We start from the raw sequence: 16,433 nt of genomic DNA, 5'->3' as shown, positions 1-16,433 counted from the left end.
GTTCTGTAGGATCATAAAGTATATCTTTGGCTCTATAAGCGTTCCGGCACTAATGATCCAGCTAATGATTTTCTCTAAATACGAGTTATTGTGAATTTTTGCAAATTTTTCCATTAACAAATCGTTTATATTTTTTTCGTCTTGTATTTGCTTTTCCCCCTGACCTTTCTGAATGAAAATTCAAAAATCTTTTTGTTATAAAATAACTGTCATGATAAATTCTTATTTTTCGATTTTTCTTATAAAAGACATTACTAGAGATTTCTTAAAGTGATGCCTCATATAACAGCCTCCGTCAATGTAAATGAGATGATTTTATTCCAGAGTACAGAACGTTTTTTTTATTTAATAAATTCGTTTAAAGAATGTTATGCACGAGGCATAGTGTAAGTCCCCCGCATGTAACCAAAATTGGCTTTTAAATTATTGTAGGGGATCATTAAAGATTCAAAATAAGCGTGGTCATTTCCCGGAAAAGCGCTGGGAAACCTACGAATTTTCCGGTTTTTGGTGTAACCTATTTTCTGCTGGGAAAACTGTTTTTTTTTTTTTTTAGTGATTTTCAATGTTGGAAAAACTCACTATTCGAAGGCTGCAATGTTATACCGGAGCTCACACCGACTTAGCCGATTTAACAATGCAATACAATGTTATACAATGTTATGACATTGTATAACATTGCAGCCTTCGAATAGTGAGTTTTTCCAACATTGAAAATCACTAAAAAAAAAAAACAGTTTTCCCAGCAGATTTCCCCAGCAAGTGCTATACCAAATGAAAGGGGATTAAAAAAGCTACAAAATGAGGGATGTTCCAGGTGGTCCCATGCAATATTGTGGAAATGGGAGGCGAAAGAAAAATGCGTGTTCGGAAAATCTTTCCGAATTTTCACCTTCTTGTGCATTTTGGAAAATGGTTTTAATATATAATATTAAGCATTGATATAGCTTTCATTTGACACCAATCGCAATATTCTACAATTGATAGAAATTGAGAAATAAATCAATATAGGTTACACCAAAAACCGGAAAATTCGTAGGTTTCCCAGCGCTTTTCCGGGAAATGACCACGCTTATTTTGAATCTTTAATGATCCCCTACAATAATTTAAAAGCCAATTTTGGTTACATGCGGGGGACTTACACTGAACCTTGTGCATAACGTTCTTTTAGTTTTATATTTAAAGATTCTTCAAAAAGTTCTTGGTTGAATTTCCAAGCATTCACATTTTTTTTTAAAAATGTTTTTGATAAAGACTGTGCTATGAAACTCTCCTGTTAGTGATCTTATGTTTATATCTAAAGATTTTTACGCAATGACTGAGTTTTTTGTGTTTAATATTTTATCTTTACAAGATTATCCCTTTACTCAAAAAAATTCAAGGAAATGATAGTGATTTAAAAAAATAAAAGAAATATTTTTTCACATTTTATTTTATTTTTTATTCTCGATTTTATTCACAAAATTCTTTAAGATGTTAAATTCACAAAATATATCGCTCATCGTAGCAAATTGTTCCTTTAAGTACATCAGATACCTTCATACGGAACATTTTGGTTGTAAATTCATCTAAATTCAAAGGTAAATCAGAGAAGTAAACAAGAGAAAGATAGCTTGAGTGGAACCAGAGATATCCCAGAGAGTCAATGAAAAGCTGTGATCCAATTTTCAGATCATCTGATTCATAAACCACACCAATATTGTCAGGATTGAGGGGTTTGCTCATATTCCAGCAGCGGATTTGATTAGATTGAAATTCAGAGTAGAACATCACGCCGTATGTGTAGTCGATGACAGTTTTTAAGGTTTGATGATTGCATCCAAGGTATCCCTTAATCTTAAAATCTTTAGAATTGTAATTTACATCAGATTTACTCTTGTCTTTGAGAACTTTCGTAGATACTGCGTATTGCGCGGTTCCAGAAACTTTCGTATAGTAAGCTAGCTTATCCCCATTCTCGTCTGGATAACCAAGAGCAATATTTAGTATTCCCAAAGGAGCTTCGTACTTTAAAGTTTTATCAAAAATGAAAAAGGATTCAGCTAAAACAGGATTAAATGTTTCATGATCAAATGTCCAGAATTCATTCTTTTTGTAGTCATAAACTGTGATGAAGTTATAGAAAATGTTTGGAATATAGAGGTAGAGACCATCACAAGAGTCGCTTGATTGGTAATCCAAAGTAACAAATGTATAACCGTCTGGTCCTTTGTCAGCGATTTTATCTGGGAATTCAACGCGACGAACGATTGGGAAATTTCTAATATGGCATGCAGTTATAGGAAGGCCTACAACCACCAAAGCTGGTTTCTGAATAGCATAAGTTATGCTTTTATTGTAGGTAATACGTCCGTTGTCAACGAAGAAAAGACGGTTGCATTTTTCATCCATTGTGAGCTGAAAGACGGAAACGATTCTCTGAATTTCGGATGAGTACTCATCCTCAAGTTTCAATGGAACTTGGGATCCGTTGTAGAAATCCTTCTCGTATTTACTATGAAGTGTGTCTTCCCACTGATTCTTACGATACTTCAACAGTGGATTAAAATGCTTCCTTCCTTCGTTGTCTATGTAATATTCAAAATCAGACGAACGTAGCTCATTGACGTAGGGGTTGGGGAATCTCCATATAACAGGGCTCGATCCAAAAGCGTATTCACTTGCACAGAAAGCTCCCAAAGTTGTTGGAATTCCAGGACGAGTTCTCAGGAAAGACACAACTATCAATCCACTTGCTGGATGATAGCCCATACTAACTATATTCTCATTCTCAGGAATATGATACCTGTATGGGCCAACATAGGTGTTATCTATCAACGATACATAATAAAATTATTTTAACTTTTATAAATTGAAAACTAAAATAAAAACTTTTTTTTTACCTAAATCTGTTGAATATTCAAACTCCACTTTCTTCCACTTGAAAACTTCCTCAACGTAGTTGTTTGAAGATCCCGAGATTGCTTGAAAGAGGAGAAAGATACTAACTCCCAATAAGACGATATTCATCTTAAAACTTTAAACAGTTGATGATTTCTTTCGGAAGACACAAAACAAAATGTTTTGTCTTCAAATCCGGCATCATCTTTTATACTGACTTTTCAGACCATAATTCCTGTTCTACAGGATTGTGTAAAATATGTCTGTCGATTCTAGAGATAATCGAATGGCTAATGAACTGACTACATTATTGATTTCATAATAATTAAGATTGGTGATTTTTTCTCCTTGCATTGAAGCCTGATTCTTTAGGCATCTTATGCAGCTCTTCTTCTCATTTTTTTCTTGCTTGTGAAGTTAATGAATTTAAAAGCGAAAGTAAAGAATAAGACGATTTTTTTTCGTTAATAAATTTCCAATTTTATGTTTTGTCTGGCAAATTTTGCCTGACCTTTCCTAAAGTCTGCTGCTGAAAAGCTTCAAACGATAAACGTCACGATAAATTTCAATTTGTGACCATCTTGCATTGACCCCTCTCTTACAAATTTATTCCAAAACTGGTACGGGATACTTCTTAGTCAGAAACTATTCTTAAGTCAGCAAAATCAACAAATCCGACAACTAAATTGTATTTCCATATTTTATTTGAGCGAAAAAAAATCAGGTGTTGATTTAACAGTCATTGAAGACGAAAATTTGAATATTTAAATAGTCTGTGTGATCTTTACAAGCCTAGTGTGGTCTACGTGAGATATTTTAAAGAAAAGCCTCGAGACATTTTAAAATTTCATTTTTATTTTCAAAATCTTACAAGAAAAAAGCTTTATCATTGGTGCTCAAAATGATCTTCTTCATTAAACGCGCTCTCCATCTGCACAGACGGTTCCACGAATTGCATCTGCTACTCTAATGCGGTAAATCCTGGAGTTGACATGATCAAGATCCAGAGGTTGATCAGTCTTTGCAACGACTGGGACTTGAGATGAGTGGAACCAGAGATAGCCAAGGGAGTCAATGAAGAGCTGTGAACCGAATGTAAAGTCCTCAGATTGGTAGACAACGCCAATGTTGTCCGGATTGAGGGGTTTACTGATGTTCCAGCAACGAACTTGGTTCGACTGTATTTCAGAGTAAAACATTACACCGTACGTGTAGTCAATAGCTGTCTTCAGAGACTGATGATCACATCCACGGTAGCCAATGATCTTGAAATCAAGGCTGTTGTCGTAATTTTCGGATTTGCTCTTATCTTTGAGTATTTTGGTTGACACAGCGTACTGGCCTACGCCTGCAAGAGGGGTGTAGTAGGCTGTCCTATCTCCATTTTCATCTGGATATCCAAGAGCAACTGAGAAAATCCCCATATTGAATTGATAGTTGAGAGTTTTGTCGAAGACATAGTGGGATTCAGCAGCAATTGGATTGAAGGTTTCATGTTCAAATGACCAGAAGTCGTTGTTCTTGTAATCATAGACTGTGAGGTAGTTGTGGAAGGGATTCGTGATGTACAAGAAGAGATCATCGCATGATCCACTTGGTTGATAATCTATTGTCGTATACATGAAACCATCAGCACCCTTTGACGTGATTCTATCAGGGATTTCAACACGACGAAGAATTGGGAAGTTCCTAATGTGGCAACCATTTGTTGGGAGCCCAACAACAACAAGAGCTGGTCTCTGGACAACGTACGTTGAATTTTCATTGTAGGTAACTTGTCCATTATCCACAAAGAATACACGGTTGCATTTTTCATCAACTGTTATGTGGAAAACGGATACAATTCTCTGGATCTCAATGGGGAACCCTGAGCCAAATCCTGCTACATTGTTGTAGAAAGTATTCTGATATGGTTGAATTCTCTGAATATGATTGTAGTAGGAATTCTCCCAAGTATTGAGTGGGTTTAGTTGTTTCCTGCCTTCACTATCGGTGAGGAATGTGAAATCAGTTGCCCTGAGATCGTTAACGTGGTAGTTGGGGAACCGCCAGATTCTTGGGCTTGATCCGAAATTGTATTCACTTGCGCAGAAAGCTCCCAGGGTTGTTGGAACTCCGGGCCTTCTTCTCAGAAAGGCCACAATCATCAACCCACTGGCTGGATGATAGCCCATACTGATGATATTCTCATTCTCAGCAATGCGATATTTGTAGGGACCAACGTAGGTGTTCTCTGCAAAGGAAAACTTTTTAAATATTGTCTTTTTAACGGAAATATGAGCTTAAAGAATTTAAATTAAAAAAAATCAGCTTGCAAAGTTATAAAAAAAACTTCTTTAATCTTTTTGATAAATATAAACTTTATTTAAAACTCAATAATCATAATTCTTTCACTTAAAATCAATAAATTTTTGGATCTATTAATGCTTCTCAAATAATCCAAAGTTTATTTTGCTCTAAAATTCACTTTTCTTTTATTCCACAATATCCATGATTTAATTAATTTTAAATTAACTTAAATATAAATTTAATTCCACTTTGTATTCACCTAAGAGTGAAACATGCTCCAAATCCACTTTCTTCCACTTGAACACTTCCTGAACGTTGCTGTTTGAGGATCCTGCAATGAATTGCAGCGCCAAAATCACTCCAAGAATGAAAATCTTCATTTTCACTGAATTATTTAATTTCTTGCACAAAATTTTGCCTCTTCAGTTCGACAAGCAAAACGAACTGCCACCTGCTGCCGGAGAACGCTCATCTTTTATACTTTTAGCCTCACGGTGTAAGTTCCTGTTCTGCAGGATCATAAAATATCTTTTGATAGTGCTCAGCACCCAGGAAGATTCTCCGCCGAAAGATTAAAGCTAATAAGTTATTATGAACCAAGGATGATCTCAAATTCCTCCTCCATTGCATACCAATTTATTGTAATTTTTTGCAAATCGTCCAATTTGATTTTTTTTTCAAAACTCGTGGGCCATTGTGCGGATTATCTGCTAAATAGAGTCTGCTGAAGAGACGTGCGCATCTTCTTCTGAATAAATCAACGTGTGGGAATCAATGCTGTAGGGCATACTAATCAAGAAAAAAGCGAGAGTGATTTGCTTTACAAATTCGACAATTTATTGATTTTTAATAGATTTTTCCATCAATTCAATAATACAAAAGATTTCCCATTTGACCTTTTTCCACACGCGCGCTAAACATTTTTTTTTTGGTAATAACTGTCGCATATTAATTTTCTTTAAGCAAATTTTTCTTTTAGATTGTTACAGGTCTATTTTGGTCTCCGTCATCACAAATTGTTCCTCGTACGGCATCAGACACTTTAACGCGGTAGATTATGCTGTTGACTTCGTGCAAGTTTAGGGGAAAGTCTGAGGAGTAGGTCACGGGGAGGGGACTTGACAGGAGCCACAAATATCCGCGGGAATCAATGAAGATTTGTGTGCTGAAGATGAATTTTGTCGGTTCAAAAATAACTCCAATATTGTCGGGATTGAGGGGTGTGTTGTAGTTCCAGCACCGGATTTGATTTGTTTGAGCATCAGCATAGAATATCACCCTGTATGTGTAGTCAATTGCCGTCTTGAGGGGTTGATGTTTGCACCCCAAATATCCGGTAATTTTGAAATCATCTGGATTGTAGATAAGGGAGGTTTTGCGCTTGTCTTTGAGGACTTTTGTGGAGACGGAATATTGGGCTGTTCCAGCAATGGGTGTGTAGTAAGCTGTCCTATCCCCATTCTCATCCTGATAGCCTAAACTAATTGAGAACAACCCCATCTTCATGCTGTAATCGAGGAAGCCGTCATAGATGAAGGAAGATTCTGCCACAACGGGATGGAAGGTTGGATGATCAAATGCCCAGAAGTCATCATTTTGATAATCATAGACTAGTAAGTAGTTGAATAGGGTGTTTGCAATGTAGAGGTGAAGACTTTCGCATGAGATTACATTTTTGTAATCCAGAGCAATGTGCGTAAATCCATAGGAACCCTTCTCAGCAATTCTAACAGGAAGTTCAGATCTTCGAATAATTGGAAAGCTCCTTGTTTCACATCCATTTGACGGAAGTTCCATCACCCACAAAGCTGACTTCTGCACAGCATATGTGGCATTCCTGTAGAACTGCACCTGCCCATTATCCATGAAGAAGACTCTGTTGCACCTCTCATCGATCGTAATTTGAAACACAGAGACTATCCTCTGAACAGCCTTCGGGGGTTGAATTGTTAACGAGAGGGGTTCACCGTAGGAAGGAAGCTGAGAGTTGGAGAAATAGTTGTAACTACTCCCAGGTTTATTCCACACATTCCCACCGAGTTCTTCTTCCGTAGCTCTCACAAAATCTCCTGCTTCGAGGGCATTTATTTGGTAGCTTGGGAAACCCCAAACTTTTGGGGATGATCCTGGAGGATTTTCATTGACACAGAATGCCGCCAAGGATGTTGGAACACCAGGTCTTACTCTCAGTAAGACTAGGATCATTAGTCCACTGGCAGGATGGTAGCCAATACTACCAATGTCATTATTCTCAGGGATGTAGTATCTATACGGGCCCACGTATGTGTCCTCTGGAAATAAAATTGAATAATTTCTCTGTGAATTTTATCAGAATTTTTATGGTGTTATTCAAATATTCTAATCTGAGCGTTTTATGTGTTTATTAGAGCATAGAATTTACAAATTATTTTCACTTAATTCAATTAAAAATATTCAACTTTACAGAATATTCTTTTCGAAATTTTTTTTTGATTCTTTTGGATAAAGAATAATATCAAAATTAATTTTAAAATTGAAATCTTTAATCACCTGGCACTGGTAGATTTTCAAATTCTACATTTTTCCACTTGAAAACTTCCTCAACATATCCAAAAGAATATCCTAAAACACTGCACAAAATTCCAACACTGAATCCAAATAAGATGAACTTCATTCTTTCTTCTCCACTCCTGTGGACAAACTCTCAAACTAAATTCCTCTTGAGCTGAGAGTTGGCCTTTTATAGCAAAGTCTTTTGTTGCTCTTATATTCCTGTTTCGCAGGGATATTAATTTATGCTAACCACTGACCCATACCTGATATGTTATCGCACAATCTTGACGCATAATTTCGCAAAAGCAGAGCTATGAGGGGCGTTCTGTATGCGCGACCTTTCGTGGCAAGAAATGAGATTCTGGCAGATTTTGAGAAGATAAGAATGTTCGTGAGAAATTTGACTCCTCTCAGTCCACATAATAAATAAGTAGAAGCAATTAATCCTGAATTATAAGATCTTTTATTCTTCTTTCAGTTAAGTTCTTTCATTATTGAGAAATTTAAATATTCTCACAGACTGTTCCTCGAATTACTTCTGATGCTTTCATACGGAAAAATCTAGTGTTGACTTGGTTGAGATCAAGAGGTTTGTCCGAAGCCCAGATTATCGGTACCACGTTGTAGAGGAACCAGAGGTATCCCTGTGAGTCCAAAAACATCTGAAGGCCAAAATCAAACTTTTCTGATTCGAAAACAACATCAATGTTGTCAGGATTGAGGGGTCTCTTGATGTTCCAGCAACGAATTTGATTTGATTGAGCTTCAGAGTAGAACATCACGCCTGTTTCGTAGTCAATGAGTGTCTTGAAGCATTGATGGTGATCCCCACGGTAGCCCATGATCCTAAAATCGTCCTTTCTGTAATTTTCCGGAGATTTTCTGCGATCTCTGAGAATTGCAGTTGAAACCTCATATTGAGCTGTGCTAGCAATGTCCGTGTAGTAAGCTATCTTCTGCCCATACTTGTCTGGATATCCTAGACTAATGGCGAAAATTCCCAAGTTCATTTGAAAATGAAACTTCTCATTAAAGACTAAATAAGATTCCGAAAGAATTGGAAGAAAGGTTTCATGATCAAAGTAATAAAATTCACTTTTCCTGTAGTCATAAACCATGAGGTAGCCCACGAAGGGATTTGTAATGTAGAGGAAGAGATCATCGCAATAGTCTGACGTGTAGTCGAGGTAGATTTGCGTAAATCCTGATCCTTTTGCAGCTATTCTATCAGAAACTTCCAATCGACGAATAACTGAGAAGTTTCTGCTCGTACAAGCATCTTCGGGAATACCTAGAACCCACAGAGAAGGTTTCTGGACAGTGTAGGTGGTATTCTGGTAGTACTGAAACTCTCCATTATCCACAAAGAATACACGATTGCATTTCTCATCGATTGTTGTGTGAAAGACAGCAATTATGCGCTTAATTTCAAATAGAGGCTCAATAGCAACATTAGGAGGTTCACCATAAATTGGTATCTTATGAACGTAGTTCTGATGAGTTCTAAAATCTTGACTCTGATTGAATCCTCCTTGATCCCATGATCTCTTGTTTATTTTCTCATTTGCAAAATCCGTTGCTTCCAGAGCATTCAATTCGTAGTCTGGAAAACCCCAAATTTTAGGGCTTGATCCTTTTTTGTAGTCCCTCGTGCAGAATGCGCCCAATGTTAATGGAACTCCCGGTCTGAGTCTCACGATATCCACAATCATCAATCCACTGGCAGGATGGTACGCCATTCCACCAATTGCATTATTCTCCGGGATATAGTACGGATAAGGACCCACGTAGGAGTTTTCTAGAATCAAAAATTCACAAATTTTCTTAAGAAAATGAATAAAGTTTCCACTCACTGCACGCACCTGGTTGCAAAAGAGCTTCATATTCGATATTCTTCCACTTGAAAGCTTCTTCAGCATAATACTTTGGATACGCCAAAATTTTTGCGAATGCAAAAGCAAAGAAAAAAACGACGAAGATCTTCATTCTTAACTCACAAGAAGAACAGAATCAAATGACTTTAGTTACAAGATGACGATCGTCTTTTATAGTGTGGTGGGCTTTTCTTGGAGATTCGATACTCATCTGCATTTTTAATTACTTACATATCTCAGCGAATGAACTCATTTCACCCTATAGAGGTTTGTTTTTAATCTTTAAAATCTTATTCAATTTTTCTTGAGCATTAAAAATTCATGATTGAAAGAAAATATTTATTACTTTTAATTACAATAAAAAACAAATTAATCATCCAGAAAGCATAAATTATAAAGACTCATTGACTCCTCAATGATAAGATTTATTCTTTGATTACAAATATTGTGATTTAATTCATGAAAACCTGCTTTATTTTATTCAGTAACAAATATATTATTTGAAAGAAAATGAATGAAATTTCGCAAAAATATTCAAAAAGTGCTTTATGCAGATTAATAATTAATTCTAAAATCTGATTTTTATGCTCTCTGTATTAGTTTTGGATTAAACAGGTTTTGAGCGAGAAGAAATGAATCGAATTCAGATCTCTCTTAATGAATTCATTCGTCTGCACCATATTTTAAGCATATTTTATGCTCCACCGAGATATTAGCTGAATTGTGGTCTCTTTTCGGTTTGTTTGTTTGTCACAAATTAAGATTTTTGGAGGTCAGACTACAGAGTTAGAGATGCTAAATAATATTTCTATCTGTAATTTTGCTTTTAATTTTAATTATTCACTTTAATATAAATCAGATAGTCTGTATTGATCTGCATTCTCACAAACAGTTCCCCTAATTGCATCTGAAATCTTTACACGGAATATTCGTGAATTTACTTCTTGAAGATTTAGTGGTAAAAGTGTTAAGAATTCAATTGGAACGTGACTTATGTGGAACCAGAGGTATCCTCGTGAGTCAATAAACATCTGGGAGGTGAAGAGAATTTTATTGGACTTGTAAATTACCCCAATATTGTCCGGATTGAGGGGTTTGTTGATATTCCAGCAGGTTATTTCATGAGATTGAATTCCTGCGAAGAAGATTACTCCGTAAGTGAGGTCTATGACTTCCTTGGCTACTTGTTGGTCACACCCACGATATCCGATTATTTTAAAATCACGTGGATTGAACTTATTGGGAGAAAGTCTGCTGTTCTTTAAGATCTTTGTTGAAACTGCATATTGGGCTGTACTTGAAAATGCATTGTAGTACGCAGTACGATCTCTATTCTCATCTGGATAGCCCAGGGATATTGACATAACTCCTAAGCCTAATTTGTATTTAAACGTTTTATCGAAGACAAAGTTCGATTCAGCAATAACTGGTAGAAATGTTTGATGATCAAATGCCCAGAATTTATCCTTTCTGTAGTCATAGACAATGAGGTAGGCGAAGAAGGGATTTGTAATGTACAAGAATAGATCATCGCAGGAATCTTCTGATTGATAATCCGTAGTTATATACATTAATCCATTACTACCCTTTGCAATAATTTTATCTGGAAATTCAGATCGACGTGTTATGGGAAAATTCCTCGTTTTACATCCATCCGATGGAAGGCTGATTTCGACTAAAGCTGGTTTCTGTACTATGTACGTTGTATTAGGGTAGAACGGGTAGAACTGTAGAACACCAGCATCTAGCAAGAATACTCTGTTGCATTTTTCATCAACATTTGCATGAAAAACTGAGATTAATCTCTTAATATTTGATGGTTGTTTTGGCGTAACTTTCTGATTAAAATAGTTTATGTTTTGATATGGTTTGTAATATTCCACCTGGGTTTGATCCTCTTCACTCCCTTCTGCATAATCCGAGGCCTGAAGTGTGTTGAGCTCGTAGTTTGGGAAGCCCCAAATTTTAGGACTCGACCCGTATTTGTAGTTTTTAGCACAGAAAGCTCCCACAGTTATTGGCACACCAGGTCTACACCTAAAAACCGTCACCATCATCAATCCACTTGCAGGATGGTACCCGGTGCTCACTATATCATTATTCTCTGGGATATGGTATTTGTAGGGTCCAATCCAAGAATTATCTAGAACACACAAAAGTCTCTCAAAAAAAAATCCAAAATTGTTCAGAACATTATTCTTTTATTAACCTGGCAAAGGAAGATTTTCATATTCAACTCGCTTCCATTTGAACACTTCTTGCACATAATTGTTGGGATATACACAATTAATCTGCACTACTAAAACACTTAAGACAGCCACAATGTATCGTCTCTTCATCTTTCGTACACTCTCGGTGGAATTTTATGAGAAAATGATTTTTTTCGGCACCTTTACCGACTTTTATATCAACTTTTTGGATGCATTCAAAATAAAAGAGATTTTATAACAGCTCAAGCAATTTGTATGTATATTCTTTTGAATTTATAATTTTATGCTTAAGAAGTTAAAAGCGTCTGTCTGAATTCTTCTTTTTGATACATTCCATTCAGATTTTACGCGATGGAAGCAAATTTGCAGAAAATTAACAATTAATGGGACTAAAATGGGTCACACACGAATTTATCTAGTTTTATATTTGCTTTTTCTACTTAAAAAAAGAGATATTCTACACAGACATTTTATTGATTTTTCATTAACATAAAATAAATACAATTAAATAATTTTTAAATGCATAAATTATGTTGTTAAATAAATGAACTCTTCTTAAACAAGAAATCAGTTAAAATATAAAAATATTAAATTACTTTTTGTAAAAATCAAACCAATCAAACATTCTTGACTGATCTGAATCATCGCAAACTGTCCCCTTAATTGCATCGGATACTTTAACACGGAATGATCGCGAATTAACTTCTTGAAGATTAAGTGGCTGAAGAGTTAGGAATTCAATGGGAACGTGACTACTGTGGAACCACAGGTAGCCTCTTGAATCGATAAACATTTGAGAGTAGAAGAATGTTTTGTCTGATTTATAAACTACTCCAATGTTGTCGGGATTGAGGGGTTTGTTGATGTTCCAGCATCGAACTTCTTTAGAGCGAATCTCTACAAAGAAGATAACCCCGTACGTGTAGTCTATGGCCATTTTATCCACTTCATGGCCACATCCTCGGTATCCCATAATTTTGAAACTATCCTGATTAAATTTATTTGGAGATAATTTGCTGTTCTTTAGGATCTTTGTTGAGACAGCATATTGAGCTGTACTTGCAAATGGCAAATAGTACGCAGTTCTATCGCCATCCTCATCCGGATAACCGAGGGCCATAGACATCACACCTAATGGCATATCCAAGTGTAAATTATCAAATACAAAGTGAGATTCAGAAATTACTGGCTTGAATGTTTCATGATCAAATGCCCAGAATTTATCCTTTCTGTAGTCATAGACAACGAGGTAGCTGTTGAAGGGATTCGTTATGTAGAGGAAGAGATCATCGCACGATCCCTCTGTTTGAAAATCCATAGTCATGTACATAAATCCATTAGAACCTTTTGAAGAAATGCGATCAGGAACTTCTGATCGACGGGTTATGGGGAAGTTTTTATTTTCACAACCATCCGATGGAAGGCTGATTTCGACTAAGGCAGGCTTCTGTACGTTGTACGTTGTATTGGGGTAGAACTGTAGAACCCCATTATCTAGCAAGAATACTCTGCTGCATTTTTCATCAATCACGGTGTGAAGAGCAGAGATAATTCTTTTGTGTCCAACTGGTTGACTAAGTGAGCTTAAAGAAGCGCGAAGGTAGTTTGGCTTGAAGTTATAGTACTCATAGTAGTCAGTATAGTAGTGTCCTCCTTTGGCGTAATAATTTCCTTCCCTTTTGAAATAATTCTTATTGTAGAATTCCCTTTGACTTAGATCGTCTTCATTCCCTCCTGCATAATCCGAGGCTTGCAAAGTATTTAGTTCATAGTTGGGGAAGCCCCAGATTTTAGGACTCGATCCGTATTTGTAGTTCTTAACACAGAAAGCACCCACTGTAATTGGAACACCAGGTCTGCATCTGAATATGTTCACTAACATTAATCCACTAGCTGGATGGTAGCCGATGCTCACTAAATCATTATTTTCCGGGATATGGTATTTATAGGGGCCGATAAGGGTGTTGTCTGCAACAAATTAAACACTTTTTTATTATTTGAACTATTTTTTCTCAAAAACAGTAAGCACCTGGTAGTGGGAGATTTTCATATTCAATTCTTTTCCACTTAAACACTTCCTGAACATAGTTTTTGGAATATCCAAAATTAATCTGCAGCACTACAAAACTTGCTAATACACCAAAAATTGTTAAAGCCTGCATTCTCTCCACAAATATAAAGATTTCTTTTCAGTTGCCGTGGATAAAATGACTTTACTTACTTGTGAAAACACCTTTTATACCCGAGGCACCCGAGGAGATTCTGTAAGTAAATGATTTTTGTATTTCAATGTTTTCAACATCATATCATAACTACCACATACATAAATACAAATGAAAGGCGTTTATATCTGTAACGGTCATATTTTTCCGTTTCATTTAAAATTAAAATTTCGAAATAAAAGTACCCAAATGGTAACAATTTAACATAGATAAATTTTAGAACACTGTCTCACTTTGTGGGACAGCCGCATTTTTCCCCACCTTTTTTCCCTGGGATTTTTCCAAAAAGAATGAGTCTGTGTCAGTCTTCCTCTGTGAGCACAACCCGTGCTGGTGAAAAAGACAAATTGGCCACGAGGACGCCCCCCTGACCCGTTATGGGGCCCCAAGACGACGATCCGGCAAGTTATCCATGCCGGAAGACACAGAACATCCGACGGTGGACACTCAGTACCGTCCAGAGACGCCGCAACTGCGAGAAGCGCGACACAAATGCGCGGAGGACTTCAATCCATGGCAACGAGGGATTTATTCTGCGTGGGAGGCTAAGAGCTCCTTCGGGAGATACATTCCTCCGTCCAGATTCTTCCTCCCAAGCGAGGGCGAATGTGAGGACCAACGCGGGAGCAACTGTACGCATGCGGAAGCCCTGGAGATCCGCGAGAGATCCCCTTGAAGCGGGATTTGGCACCGTGATGACGACGGAGACGAGTAGGCCCAGAAGGATGAGCGACGTCCCGACGGAGGGCAACGCCACGGGTTAAAACTGTATGTATGTTCCTTTTAAATTTCCCTTCCCGTCCGAGCACGGCGGAATTTATGTAAGGACGTTTAAAATTAAAAATGTAAAGTAGAGATTGCATTGGGAAAAATTAAATTTGACAAAAGTGATGATAAATTAAAATCTATTCTTTTTAAATAAAAATCATAAAACCCAGCAATCCCTGGCTTTTTGAGAGTTATATATCTCTTGCGAATTTCTTTTAACATTAAATTGCGGAATTAAAAAGCCAGCAGCCCATTCTTTATTGCTTTTGTTCAAGAATGAACATGAATTGTTAGCACTTCTAAAGTGCATTCCTCCCAAAATAAGTAAGCCCATAGAAACTTCCAAAAAGTCCATAGTACTCCCAGAGTACATTCCTCCCAAAGTTATTATGTCCCATAGTAACTCCCAAAAATCCAAAGTACTTCCAGAGTACGTCATTCCCCAAGTCAATAGTCATATCGTTTGCAAATTACCAACAGAATTTGCATGCTTTGTGTCTTTTGCATTTCCTTTGCACCTTGCACTAACCCAATTTAGTAGTAAGCAATTTCCCCCACTCTCAGTGGGACCAAAACCCAGTGTACAAAAATTGTATAAATAGGTTAAGATTTTTTAATAAAACATGCATTCCACCAGGAAGGTTCTTTTGATTCCCTTCCACCTCCAGGCTAGGCCTGGAGAGACCATAAGCGCAAATACCCATTTGCTGCTTTTCGCCAAAACCCACCGGCGAAACCAAGTACTCAAGGAAGTATCTTGGCCGGGATAAAATTCTCTGCGAGGCAGCTTCAAAAGCGCCCAATCACGCTACGGGTGGCCCCTTTCCAGTAAGGAGCCTTGTCACATCGACATACCTGGTGGATTCTATAATCCTAGCGTGTCTGGCAGGCCAAGTCCTCCATAGAGATAAATTTCCCCCCAAAACTACCTTGAGGAAAGACCTGAGTTACACAAGGAACTTCTCGACTGGATAAGCCGGGATTTTTCTTGGTGTTTTTGTTAAGTGAATTTATTCCTTAACAAAATGGTCCTTCGAGCCGGATGGCTATGCAAATAGTCGTCCGGCCCGGATGTAAAAGAATCAAGTCTTCATCATCCATCCCATTCCAAATCCCATTCCAAATCCCATACGAAGAAAGCTGTTCTACACTACAATGGCAATGGTTCATCAGTCAACACCCTACAAGCAGACATCCCATCCCGAGGAAAGGTCTACAAGATCCCAGATGACATCTACAGCGATTGATTCTACTCACCCCCTTCTCGTTGATGTACAGCCATTCTACGGAAGAATACAACATTAGAGACAGCAGAACAGAAAAGTATGGGAAACCCACAGACCATACCACACAGTACTCACGAAATCAACCGTCTACCAAAAATGACGATTTACATGGACCACCATCTTCAACCAGATCAGCACTGATGGCCCATACGCTCCAACCCTCCATGCTCTAAGTCCAAGAGAGCGTCCTCCAGATGGCTGACACCAGCTCCAGCATCTGACAATCCACAACTCATTGCTCTGAGGTCCAGAAAAAGCAAACACCAAGGCGTCAGCAGAGATGACAACCCTCAGATGGGTGATACCAGCTTCAACATCTGCTCCTTCCATTCACCATTCCCATACTCTGAGTCCAGAAAGAGTATCTCCAAG

The 16,433-nt window shown here is 37.3% G+C and overlaps 6 protein-coding genes across 6 annotated transcripts; all 6 read right to left on the bottom strand.

The window, feature by feature from the left end:
• Window positions 1–1,416: 1,416 nt before the first annotated feature.
• LOC129788107 (L-dopachrome tautomerase yellow-f2-like) lies at window positions 1,417–3,065 on the bottom strand. Its single transcript, XM_055824121.1, has 2 exons — window positions 2,883–3,065; window positions 1,417–2,810 (listed from the first exon to the last, which is right to left on the bottom strand). Exons 1-2 carry the CDS (start codon window positions 3,007–3,009, stop codon window positions 1,483–1,485), a joined length of 1,455 nt encoding a protein of 484 aa, XP_055680096.1. The 5' UTR covers window positions 3,010–3,065; the 3' UTR covers window positions 1,417–1,482.
• A 649-nt stretch (window positions 3,066–3,714) lies between these two features.
• Window positions 3,715–5,618, bottom strand: LOC129788109 (L-dopachrome tautomerase yellow-f2-like). The gene is made up of 2 exons (XM_055824124.1): window positions 5,429–5,618; window positions 3,715–5,113 (listed from the first exon to the last, which is right to left on the bottom strand). Exons 1-2 carry the CDS (start codon window positions 5,547–5,549, stop codon window positions 3,795–3,797), a joined length of 1,440 nt encoding a protein of 479 aa, XP_055680099.1. The 5' UTR covers window positions 5,550–5,618; the 3' UTR covers window positions 3,715–3,794.
• A 365-nt stretch (window positions 5,619–5,983) lies between these two features.
• On the bottom strand, window positions 5,984–7,866 carry LOC129788110 (L-dopachrome tautomerase yellow-f2-like). Its single transcript, XM_055824125.1, has 2 exons — window positions 7,699–7,866; window positions 5,984–7,460 (listed from the first exon to the last, which is right to left on the bottom strand). Exons 1-2 carry the CDS (start codon window positions 7,820–7,822, stop codon window positions 6,145–6,147), a joined length of 1,440 nt encoding a protein of 479 aa, XP_055680100.1. The 5' UTR covers window positions 7,823–7,866; the 3' UTR covers window positions 5,984–6,144.
• Window positions 7,867–8,141: 275 nt separating this feature from the next.
• Window positions 8,142–9,723, bottom strand: LOC129788114 (L-dopachrome tautomerase yellow-f2-like). Its single transcript, XM_055824129.1, has 2 exons — window positions 9,564–9,723; window positions 8,142–9,499 (listed from the first exon to the last, which is right to left on the bottom strand). Exons 1-2 carry the CDS (start codon window positions 9,685–9,687, stop codon window positions 8,205–8,207), a joined length of 1,419 nt encoding a protein of 472 aa, XP_055680104.1. The 5' UTR covers window positions 9,688–9,723; the 3' UTR covers window positions 8,142–8,204.
• On the bottom strand, window positions 8,142–11,950 carry LOC129788112 (L-dopachrome tautomerase yellow-f-like). Its single transcript, XM_055824127.1, has 2 exons — window positions 11,785–11,950; window positions 8,142–11,718 (listed from the first exon to the last, which is right to left on the bottom strand). The coding sequence occupies exons 1-2, from the start codon at window positions 11,912–11,914 to the stop codon at window positions 10,421–10,423; spliced, it is 1,428 nt and encodes a 475-aa protein (XP_055680102.1). The 5' UTR covers window positions 11,915–11,950; the 3' UTR covers window positions 8,142–10,420.
• Window positions 11,951–12,240: 290 nt separating this feature from the next.
• LOC129788099 (L-dopachrome tautomerase yellow-f2-like) lies at window positions 12,241–13,994 on the bottom strand. Its single transcript, XM_055824110.1, has 2 exons — window positions 13,815–13,994; window positions 12,241–13,753 (listed from the first exon to the last, which is right to left on the bottom strand). Exons 1-2 carry the CDS (start codon window positions 13,945–13,947, stop codon window positions 12,378–12,380), a joined length of 1,509 nt encoding a protein of 502 aa, XP_055680085.1. The 5' UTR covers window positions 13,948–13,994; the 3' UTR covers window positions 12,241–12,377.
• Between the last annotated feature and the right edge of the window lie 2,439 nt (window positions 13,995–16,433).

Source organism: Lutzomyia longipalpis, chromosome 1 (assembly GCF_024334085.1).
Source record: "Lutzomyia longipalpis isolate SR_M1_2022 chromosome 1, ASM2433408v1".
Lineage (NCBI taxonomy): Eukaryota > Metazoa > Arthropoda > Insecta > Diptera > Psychodidae > Lutzomyia > Lutzomyia longipalpis.
Note: the sequence above shows the minus strand (reverse complement) of the source record. Positions and strands in the feature narration are given on the sequence as shown.

Excerpts from the sequence above, each read along its gene's own strand:
- LOC129788112 (XM_055824127.1), bottom strand. The coding sequence starts at position 11,914 with ATGAAGAGACGATACATTGTGGCTGTCTTAAGTGTTTTAGTAGTGCAG. Across the intron at positions 11,719-11,784 it reads TGAAAATCTTCCTTTGCCAG|ATAATTCTTGGATTGGACCC; the intron begins GTTAATAAAAGA and ends TGTGTGTTCTAG.
- LOC129788099 (XM_055824110.1), bottom strand. The coding sequence starts at position 13,947 with ATGCAGGCTTTAACAATTTTTGGTGTATTAGCAAGTTTTGTAGTGCTG. Across the intron at positions 13,754-13,814 it reads TGAAAATCTCCCACTACCAG|ACAACACCCTTATCGGCCCC; the intron begins GTGCTTACTGTT and ends AATTTGTTGCAG.
- LOC129788107 (XM_055824121.1), bottom strand. The coding sequence starts at position 3,009 with ATGAATATCGTCTTATTGGGAGTTAGTATCTTTCTCCTCTTTCAAGCA. Across the intron at positions 2,811-2,882 it reads TGAATATTCAACAGATTTAG|ATAACACCTATGTTGGCCCA; the intron begins GTAAAAAAAAAG and ends TATCGTTGATAG.
- LOC129788109 (XM_055824124.1), bottom strand. The coding sequence starts at position 5,549 with ATGAAGATTTTCATTCTTGGAGTGATTTTGGCGCTGCAATTCATTGCA. Across the intron at positions 5,114-5,428 it reads GGAGCATGTTTCACTCTTAG|AGAACACCTACGTTGGTCCC; the intron begins GTGAATACAAAG and ends TTTCCTTTGCAG.
- LOC129788110 (XM_055824125.1), bottom strand. The coding sequence starts at position 7,822 with ATGAAGTTCATCTTATTTGGATTCAGTGTTGGAATTTTGTGCAGTGTT. Across the intron at positions 7,461-7,698 it reads TGAAAATCTACCAGTGCCAG|AGGACACATACGTGGGCCCG; the intron begins GTGATTAAAGAT and ends TTTTATTTCCAG.
- LOC129788114 (XM_055824129.1), bottom strand. The coding sequence starts at position 9,687 with ATGAAGATCTTCGTCGTTTTTTTCTTTGCTTTTGCATTCGCAAAAATT. Across the intron at positions 9,500-9,563 it reads TGAAGCTCTTTTGCAACCAG|AAAACTCCTACGTGGGTCCT; the intron begins GTGCGTGCAGTG and ends TTTTGATTCTAG.